This window comes from Nicotiana tabacum, chromosome 9 (genome assembly GCF_000715075.1).
Source record: "Nicotiana tabacum cultivar K326 chromosome 9, ASM71507v2, whole genome shotgun sequence".
Lineage (NCBI taxonomy): Eukaryota > Viridiplantae > Streptophyta > Magnoliopsida > Solanales > Solanaceae > Nicotiana > Nicotiana tabacum.
The window spans coordinates 98,335,704-98,346,183 of record NC_134088.1 but is presented as its reverse complement, the minus strand read 5'-3'; the positions used below and the strand labels follow the sequence as shown (position 1 = coordinate 98,346,183).

The 10,480-nt window shown below is 33.5% G+C and overlaps 1 protein-coding gene across 3 annotated transcripts; it reads right to left on the bottom strand.

Moving 5' to 3' along the window:
• Positions 1–339: 339 nt before the first annotated feature.
• Positions 340–6,270, bottom strand: LOC107762551 (BEL1-like homeodomain protein 1). Of its 3 annotated transcripts, none has more exons than XM_075221905.1 (7): positions 6,038–6,270; positions 5,106–5,666; positions 4,442–5,017; positions 3,001–3,383; positions 2,390–2,450; positions 1,779–2,070; positions 340–1,258 (listed from the first exon to the last, which is right to left on the bottom strand). In XM_075221905.1, the coding sequence occupies exons 2-7, from the start codon at positions 5,484–5,486 to the stop codon at positions 756–758; spliced, it is 2,196 nt and encodes a 731-aa protein (XP_075078006.1). In that variant the 5' UTR covers positions 5,487–5,666; positions 6,038–6,270; the 3' UTR covers positions 340–755. The 3 variants fall into 3 exon arrangements, with proteins under 3 accessions (XP_075078006.1, XP_016436403.2, XP_075078005.1); XM_016580917.2 differs by having other exon boundaries at positions 5,909–6,186; XM_075221904.1 differs by lacking the exon at positions 6,038–6,270 and having other exon boundaries at positions 5,106–5,900.
• Positions 6,271–10,480: the final 4,210 nt, after the last annotated feature.

Below are 10,480 nucleotides of genomic sequence, written 5' to 3'. Positions count from 1 at the left end.
AATTCACATCGACAACAATCTTTTCCACTTTGCCTCCTACAAAGGGTAGGTTTATATTATCCCAGCTCTTGCATAATTATTTATAGCATTCTTTTAGCACGAGCATGCTTTGATACAATCTAAAGAAAGGCATATTTTTGCAAAATTGACAATGAAAAGATATACTATATTAAAATAGAAAGATATACTATATTAAAATAGCCTTTGTTAATGAGTGTTTTACCCCAAAGTGAGATTTTTAAGCTAGACTTTTGATTAATTAGTCGGGGCTCAAAGCGGGTACTTGACACCGAGCAAAAAACCCAAAAAGAAAAAACAATGTAGCGCTAGCCTTAGAAATAGCTGCAAAATTTATCTGAATATATGCAAATTAAGACAAAACAAATACAAATTTACAACATACTATAGTTTACATTCCTTGAGATTTTTTCTTTTTCTTTTTGTTGCAGCAACATCCTTAAATAATCCAAGCTAGCTAGCTATTTGAATAGAAAAACAAAAATAATTGTATCTTCATTAGAAACTGGAAGTATAACCTATATACTAACTAAATTCTACCTATATATGACTAAAGCTCAACTCCCTTCTTTTATACATCATGTACCTGAAAATTTCCTCAAACTTGTTGTACTTTCATGTCTCAACTTCTTTCCGCTAGCATTGTCAATGAGGTTCAGGGCATTCATATATTTCCAATATTACCTGCAAAACTTTTCTGGAGACTTGAAAGGGAGAGATCAGTGAGATTATATGTATCAAGAAACAAAATCTGGTAATAGTTGAGCCGCGTATCGCTTCCCACTCTGAAAATCAATGTTTTCATAGGTTATACTTGGATGAGAAGGTTGAGGATTGGTCATTCTATTGTAATGAGTTTCAATTCTTCCCATTTCAATCCCAATGTTTTGGTTAGGCAAAAAGTTGTGTTGATTCCCTGAGAGGACTAAGTTTTCAGAAGGTGGAAGCCCTAATGTAAGAGAAACACCATTTCCTTGAAACCTTGTGGCCATTTGTTGTTCTGGATTAAACCTTCCAAATTCTCCCATTGTACTATAGGCAGTCATTAGAGGGTAGCTCTGATCTCTTGCTTGCCTGTTATCGCCGTTGAACTTTTCGCCTTTGCGCGTGTCTCCGGCTTTCATTTCCGTCTCCATTGAGAGAATACTACTTGAAGAATTCTGCATATCGTTTCTTGGCTTTTTGTTGTTCCTTTCAGAAGTACTGTTCTCCATGTTTAATGAGCCAATGAAGGAGAAACCTGTTAAGAGAAGCTTGTTAGATAATGTGTCTCAATACATACACATAATTTAAGAGAGACTAATTGTAATGAGCTTAGTTGACCTATATATTGACAATATTGTATAACTACAGTAAATCATTTATATTCATCGGCAGAGGTGGATCCAGAATTTGAAGTTTATGGATTGTTCATCAAGTATGATTCATGTAACTTCGAGTGTAAATGTTGATGTAGTACATGTGTGTGTGTTAGAGAGAGAGCGTAATTTCAGGTATGCAGTTAGTTTTCAAGAAATTCCTTTTGATCTTAGGTACGACCTTAGGAAGTTTGTTTTGGCTGCTACTCTTTTATAGTTGTGTGTGTATTGACTAAGTCATCCTAGGTTGTTCATCAAGTATGATTCATGCATGTAACGTCGAGTTTAAATGTCGATGTAGTAGCTATGTGTATTTGTGTGTGTGTGTGTGAGAGAGAGAGAGAGAGAGAGAGAGAGAGAGAGAGAGAGAGAGAGAGAGAGAGAGAGAGAGATTAGAAAAACCTGCAGCTTGAGCTGGAAGTGAGCCAGCAGTTGGAGATGTTGAAATGGTTGAACAAGAAATTTCTGTGGGAGAAGCATCCTGCAATATGCTACTAATTTGCTTGTCCTTTCTAAGGTTAGTGGTCTCTTGTGGAGAACTTGATTTTGTGCGCATCTCTTTGTTAGGCTCAATATTGTTTGCGTTTTCTTCTAAACCATTTTGCTCTTGATTATTCTTCACTTCTTCCAAGTACATTTCCTCCACCATTGGCTTCCATAGTCGAACTCTAGCATTTATGAACCAGTTGGAGACCTGCAATTCATGCATTTAATTAGGAAGTGGTACGTACTTTCACAACAGAGGAAAGTGTTTCAAGAATGCGTTCAAGTTATATACACATATGCCTTTAAGTTATATACACATGTCTAGTATAAGGAATTTTTATACCATCATATTATTTTACCTACTGTAGCAAGTAATTTGTCTTATTTTTAAGATTGCAAACTCAATATTCTTTGAGTGACCTGATAGTGTAAAAATTATTTATATTGACAGTGCTATAAAACTTAATTTTAAAAAATTACGAGCTTATTAGCAAAATTAAAGAGAAGATAATGGAATTTTCAAGAACCTGGCTCCTCGTTAACCCTGTTTGCTTGGCAAGCATAATTTTATCTGAATCTTTGGGGTACCTGCAAGACCAAAAAAATAAAATCCCTAGTTACATCTCCGGTCCTACCAGTTTGGAGGGTGGAAAAAACAGGTTTTATTTTAATTTTCTCTAGAGAAATGACTTTAGGCAAAAGCTTTTTACTAGTCATTTTCCAAGAAAATTTCGTTAGACATGATTTTTTAAAGATGTTCAATTTATATAATAAATTTGAAAAAGATCGTAACTGTGATCTCCTTAAAATGTTTCTACATGGTGTAAAATGGTTTTCACTAGAGATCGAAGTTTATTTTTGAGGATACACGGTAAAGAATTCGTATACTAGCAGTACAATTTTACTAACTATAGTAGATTACTTGTTGTATTTTTCAAGTTATTATAAGTTCCACTTATTACGAATAATTACATATCTCTACCTTATAAGTGATTTGACAATGTACAATATCACCTTGCAGATGTTAACTTCTATTTTCAAGTGAGTTTATGTTATATGAACTATCGTTATAAGAATTTATAACACTGTCAGATCATCCAAAGAATATCTACCGGCTTTTCGAGTAATTGGCACTTACGGATGCAGAAAATGCTCGAAAAGCCAAGCACGAAGTACTGAGACAGCTCTTTCCGGCAAACCTCGTTGGGGTCTCCAAGCATTTGGTTGCATCATTCCTAGCTGTTGGAGTGCACGTTGTTGCCTAAGATGATGATCCACATATCTTAGCCTAGATGATGATCCTTCAATTTTCCCTCCCAAGCTAATATCTTCTTCTCCTAAGCTTTTGCTTGTCGCCTTTATTTGTCCAGTTATAGCATCTTTTAGGCAACGAAATTGCTTCGAAATTGTATGCAAAGCAAGTTGAGTGTATGATTTTGCTGATCCAATTCCTGCTGCTTCCTCAAATGATGCTACAATTATTTGCATCTGGTGATGGTACTGTCTATACCTTTGCTCCACCTAACCAAATCCAAAGTTAAAAAAGATCCTTTAAGACAACTACTTAAAACAAGTGGACTATTCTCGTTTGGACAATATTTAATTGAATTTGAAAAAGAGTATTTGAAGTTGAAGTTGAAAAAGAGTGTTCGAAAGTCGAAATTGTGTCCTAGTAGGAATTCCACTTGAAAAGAAATTTAACGTTTTGCTGAGTAAAAATTTATTTCACTTGAAATATTCTTCAAACCAAATTTTCAACTTCAAATTCTTTGTTTAAAGTTCAAATTGAAATAAGGGACAAAAATATAAAACAACCTTGTTCAAGTAAATATTATTGAGGGAAAAGTTTAATGTAAGTGATTCTCAAATGAAAGGTAAGAATATTTCATAGCTTGAAAGGTTCAAAGTAAAAGAAAAATGAATAAGAACACGTGCTTTGATTTTTGTCAACTCAACAAGACATTTTAGGTTTCTTATCTTTAACTTTAGTTGGACCCGCAGAAGAAAATTTAGAACCACACAATCATCAGTTTTGTATATCACACAGAACCAACGTGATTGGTGACTCTTTAATGGAATTGCTTAGCTTCAACATGAACAAAATTGTAACTTTGAAAAATCAACAATTATTGCAAGTATGAATCAACAGTAACTTGACCCCTCCATCTCCCAAAAAATCCAAATAAATAAAACAAATGAAGTAACTAGAATTAATGAAATTAAAGGCCAAACTTTCTTCTCAAGAATTAAGGAACACAAATAGAGGCCTAGCTAGAAATTTGGGTTTATAGATTTTGAATTCTTGAAAATAGAGTTTGTTGAATTTTTGATAAAATATTTATAAATATTTAAATGAATTTTTTAACACAAATACAAGGTCTAGGCCAAAGCTACTAGATTCTGACGAACGAGTAAAATTATAGCTCCCCCAATACAGATTTTTACAATTTTTGGATCATGTAATTTGCCTAAACGAAACTCCAATTCAAGAAACTTGATATTGATCTTTGATTAAGGAAGAAGAGGGAAAAAACTTATAGAACATGATATAATATGAATTAGATAGATCATAGAAGTACCTCATCAAGCATGCTAATAAGTTTGGCCTTTTTCATTTGAAGTTCTTGTCTTTGAACAGTTGTAAGCTCAGCAACACTATTTTTCTGGCTACTAGTTTCACCTGATCCACTAGTAGGAGCAGCAGCAGCAACATCACTACTCAAAGGCATTAATTCATTATCCAATAATTTGTCCTTCTCCTTAGCCCCAACCTCTTTGATGCTTTTTCCAACATTAACAACTTCATCAAGAAGCTCTTGTGCAGCTTTTAGGTACTTAGAACCAACAATCATTCCATTAGAAAATGAAGAAGATGATGCCCCTGATCCTCGAATATGATTGTTATTAGTATTTGTTCGCGGCGATGATGATGATAATATTCCAACTTGATGATTAGTATGTGGTGAAATCTCATGGTGGTCTAGTGGAAAAGACCTGAAATTCATCTGTTGTTGTTGTTGTTGTTGTTGTGGGGAAAGACTTAGAGAAAGACCTTGATGTTGTTGCGTCGGTGATACCAACCCGGGTCTTTGGAACCCCAATTGGGAGGCAAAGTCCGTGGTTGTGCCTCCGCCGCAGTTGGGAGAAACTACGGCCTGAAACAAATCAATTGAATCCTTTAAAAAACTATGGAGTGCGCTAAATAATAGGAAATAAATTATTCTCTAAGAGCTTGTCCAGTACCGTCGGTATATGTGATTGGCTTTCATTTCTACCACCGCCGCCGCCGCCGCCGCCGCTATTTTGAACATCAGAGCTCCACAAACGTTGGAGAAGGCCATGATGAGAGGCAGAAACGTCGTGGACAGAGGGGCGGCTCGGATCGTGAAAACTTGTCGGAAGAGGTACGCCGACGAAGTGTTGCGTGTGGGCTTGCGAAGGAAGTGGCCCGTGGGCCAAATTTCCTGCGGTTGCGGAATTCAAGAAAAACATGTTTGCTTGTTGAAGATGTTGTTGTTGTTGCTGTTGAGTGTCAGTATAGCCAATATAGTTAGGGTTCATCAGATAAAGTGTCTGCAGACCATCAGCTTGGATTTCTGAGCTCCCTTGATAGTACATCGCCATAGATTTCAACACCTATAAAAAACTGACCTCACTCTTAAATGCTTAACCAATCAAGAAAATCTGTCTTTTTTTTTTCCTCCAATATATGAAACTATTTCAAGAAATCTTGTTAAAGAAAGCTTAGGTCATCCAAATTTGGAAGTCACTTGTAACACCTGCAGATAGTACTGATGATGGAACCTGAAAGAAAGTAAGAGAGAAGAAGCTTATGATAAATCCATGCAATATTCTATAGATGGCAAACATTTTTGTCATAGAAAATAGCATACTAAGAGTTATAATATTATATAATTAACAGCTCAAATTTGAAACTATATTTGATGAATCTTGATTGAGGACGGCTTTTGACTATGATGTGTCAACTAAGAGGAAAAAAGATGGAGAGTTTGTTAAGTATGGGGAACAATAAAATTTGTGCTTACTCTGACAAATATATGAAGGCTAGCTATATCAAGGATCTTCAACAATAAACTAAACAGAAAATAAATTTAATAAAAAGATGAAGAAAGAAAGGTATTATAGAGGGGGAGAGAATGATTTTGAGAAGTTGCCTTCTTGTCAGATTCTTAAGTTTTCTGCAAACTCCACTGCACAAAAGGGGAATATGAATAAAGAGATTTTTATTAGTGCTAGTCTCCCAACATATCCTCCCACTCCACCGTTATAGTCGGATTCAGAATTTAAAACAAAATGAGTTCTTACAATAACTTTAATTTAATATGTAGTAATAATTGAATTTACATTCAAATACTTATAGATATATAATAAATTTCTTAATAAATATAAAGGTTTACAAAAGCTATGCATGAACTCATAACTAATAAGCTAGGTCCGGTCCCGCCTACCCCTGTCAAAACACAATACAAGAAATGGTTAAGAAAGAAAAAGTGTGACCATTTTGGTAATTACCTGAGTTTTTTTTTCTTACTGTTTTAAAAGGATAGATGATTGAAAAGGTAATATTGAGAGTCTTTATTTTTAACGTTTCTTTTGTTTTTGTAAAGTCTTCCTTCTCTTCTCTGGGCATTTGTTTGTTTAATAAATTAAATTTGGTGTTAGGTACGTTTGATGGAAATTGGAAAAGTTTAATTAAACATATTGAATTTGTTTTTCCTTCTTCTTTTTTTTGATTTCTTTAGTGTGTGTGTGTGTATAGTGAATTTAACACTAGAAAGAAAGTAGGCCAGGGATAAGGAAAATGAGGACATCTACTTCCACCAATTGACGGGTCAGTAATAATTGATATGTGACAAAACAAGATGCCAGAAGTCCCTCGATTTTCTTTAATTCTATTTATGACCCACATATGTTTTCTGGGTATAGATAGAACTTTTCTTTCCTTCCGGTGGCTTGATTGCTTTTTTAATTAGATTTTACATTTTAAGCACTGTAAAAGAAATTTTCATTTTTTTTGTTACCAAAAATAATTTAGTGATTTTCCGTGATATTAAGGAAATTAAAGTCGAATGACTTTTTTTATAAAAAATAATCCAATGACTTAGATGTAATAAAGTAAAAATTAAATGACAACCAATGAAATTAATTTGTGAATCTTGCCCACCTCCTAAAGATTTTCTTTGTTTCTGCTCGATGGCAATAAACTTTTGGTTTTGTTGACAGTCATTGTGGTTATTTAATCTTTTTGCTAGTTAAAGAGAGATTATATTAACTTAACTATAAATAAATAAATAGATAGAGAAAGGAGGATTATTACAAAGAGGAATTAAACGCAGTTTTTTGGTTCCAAGTGAGTCCTGAAAGTGATAAATCAAAACAGGGTAATGTTCATAGTCTATATTTTTTTCAAAACCCGCCAAATGTCAGCCATTGCATTTACAGTTCTCTATTCGTTTAATCCGAATAGGAAAGATAATGAGAATTCACTAAAAATTCTCTTACATTATCGGTGTATATTAAAAGGCTAATTTTTTTCGTTATAGGGATGTGAAAAGTATGTAAGCTAACACAAATCACTCCCATTGTTGAACATCTAATAGTGGTACATGAATTTTTAAAACTCGACTAAAGACCAAAATGAACTGTGTCGAACTGATTATTAGATTTCTTTTAATAAAAACATAATTTTTTATATAAATTTATGATCGTGCCTTTTATAAAAGCAAGTTGGAAAAATTCTGAAACGTACCGAATAAATTTACATATGAAAAATATTACTATATTTTATATACTAAGTTTGAAAAGTACCAAAGCATTAATTTTTTTTCTTGGGCCTTGGAATTATGAAAATGGCAACAAGTGACCAATAATTAATATTCTAAATCTCAACTTTCAAACATATTCTACTACTCATATGGAAATTAAATTAATTCCAACATATCGGGTAGCAAGCCATTAGGATTCTAGCGATCTACAGTAGCAAACTATAAGGTATTCGATATCGATCTTTCCTCTCGTATGATTTGGATTTCTCTTGTCGGATAATAATCCTCTAATAAGCTTTATTCTTGATTCTCACCTTGATTAGTATTTTTTCACTCGTATAATTTATATTTCTCTTATCTTTGCATAATTTATTTTACGCTACCAAATAATAGTGCGATGAATCTCTATTCTGGACTCTCTCATATTCTATTATTAATTTTAAAATAGTAAAAATATCTAGAAAATTTTGCCAAAGTCTTATGCAAGTACATATTTATCGCATACTAACTTCGACTAGCAACTTTTGCATGACGTTTTTAAAAATATACTAAAAATTAACCGAATCATATCAATACCAAAAAGAAACCGAGATGATTGGGGCGATTTTAAAAAGCCTAATTTTGATTATACAAAATGAAATAACAAAAAAATTAGTATGATATAAATTTTATAAAATAACTAGCTGAACCGAATCATCGACAACCCTAACATCTAATACTCTTTAAACATTAATGTAGAACTTGCATTATGTCTTTATGGCAATAGAAATAATATCATATCCGATCATTGAGCTTTAATGCATTTTTAATTATTTTGATCACTGCATTGTGTGATTTCCAGAATAATGGCATGCAGAGTACCTTTACTAGGTCCCCATCAAAAGATTGTAAAACGTCTGACCCTAAAATACAGTAGTAGGTGCGTACCAAATTAAAGTCATGGACCATATGACAACTTCAACAAAGAAAAAAGTGTCCCTCCACACCTTTCCTCAGCTCCAAAAAGTTATTAAATCTTAATGAATAGTATAGGTCAAGTTCTTGAAGTACATATCATACTTCAAAATCAAGGACCAATACTTACTACATTTTTTTTATTATTTTTTGGTTTATCAGGATATCTATATTGGACCAAATTAAATCTGAGCTTGCATCGAAAAGTCTGGGTAAAGCTCTCCCTAACAAAAATGAATAAATATTTAAAACTCGAATCTAAAACTTCTGATTAATTATAAAAATGAGTACTTACTGTTTTACCATTAACACGACCGGTATCAAGTACCAATACTTACATATGCTTGATAGGGAAATTACTCTATATAGTCAGTCTTCTTTAAGGGACAGTTTCTCCTTCAAGATGCAATCAAACCATTTTTCTTAGAAGATGTCATCTGAAATCCTAGATTCAGCTTGAATTGATTATCACAAGAATTAGAATTCTTTCTTCTTTCGCTTTTATCCTGATCATGCAGCCTTTTCAAATTCTGTCAGCTTCCTTTTGTCAACTGAAAACAACTTGATGATATATAGTCTCTGAAGCATAGTCTATCAATTTTCCTATAAATTACTCTATATAGTACTATTAGACTTTCAGGGTCGTTTGGTACATGCGATAAGGATAATAATATGGGGATAAAATTTGGGATTAATTTTTTTCAATATTTGATTTGGGGTATTAGTTAATCCCACGATAAGTTTTACATCAAAATGGTGAGGGATAGCTAATCTCATGGGATTTCCCACGATAGTACCAAACGACCCCTCAATTATTTCAAAATGGTACTAATAGCACTCAATCATTATACATTACCGTACTTTTAGTACTTTAACTGCAAAGTTTCATGGTTCAAATTAGGGGTGTACAAATAAAACCGACAAATCGCACCAATCTAATAATTCGAGTCAAATTCGAGAAAAGAAATCCGACTATGGTTTTGTTTGATTTGGTTTGGTGTTAGAAAAAAAACCGACTATTTACCCGTAAAACGGTACAGTTGAATTTATACGTGATTTCTAGACAAGTGAACTAATTTGATCCTGAAGTAATGCAATAATTGAAGAAATGTATAATACTTAGCCTTGACATGTAGACGAAACAATAGAAATAACAATTTCGGGAACACAATTTCCAGGCACAGTAATGATGAGATCAAAAAGCAAGAAAGTAAGATTGTATTAAACTTTATATAGAATGTAGTATAAGTTTTTCCAGAAAATTCATATCCTCTACAATGATAACTGGGCTCACTATATATAGCTATGTCTAGGGAAGAAGGTCCTAGGATCGTGTCCTCATTTAATGTCAATTATGCAGGTCATTTATGAAGACGTAATGGTGGACATAAATGCCAAATTTTCTGTAACGGACCGACGTTCTTAATGTGGAAGAATATTCCCTATTAAATGCTATCGGGCGCAGAGCATCTAACACACCTTTATGAACGTTATCCTTTTCGGTGACAAGTAGAATGACTGTGTTCGGTTCTGTCATTCCTATCTTGGGTTCCACGTATCCTCCCTTTAGACGACCACGTGTCATATCATATTTAACCATATACAAATAGTCCCCCTACTTTCTGGTGAGATAACTTTGTGTTATCGAAAAGTTGGTAGAAATACCTTTTTGGCGAAAATTACTATAACTCCCTCTGAAGGTTCCTGACAGTTGATTAGACGCACGTCTCTCCGATTTAATGCCCCGAACACGCGTCATCCCATGATTCAACACAACATTTGCCGATTATCGAGGTAATTATGGCTATGAATTTAGCCGCCAAAATTTTACTTATACGCCACATTTTTTTCCTTTGCATTTCATAATTTCTCAAACTC

Coding starts and splice junctions, on each gene's coding strand:
- LOC107762551 (XM_075221905.1), bottom strand. CDS start 5,486: ATGGCGATGTACTATCAAGGGAGCTCAGAAATCCAAGCTGATGGTCTG. Junction 5,018..5,105: donor GCCAATCACATATACCGACG/GTACTGGACAAG, acceptor GATTTGTTTCAG/GCCGTAGTTTCTCCCAACTG. Junction 3,384..4,441: donor TTATTAGCATGCTTGATGAG/GTACTTCTATGA, acceptor GGATTTGGTTAG/GTGGAGCAAAGGTATAGACA.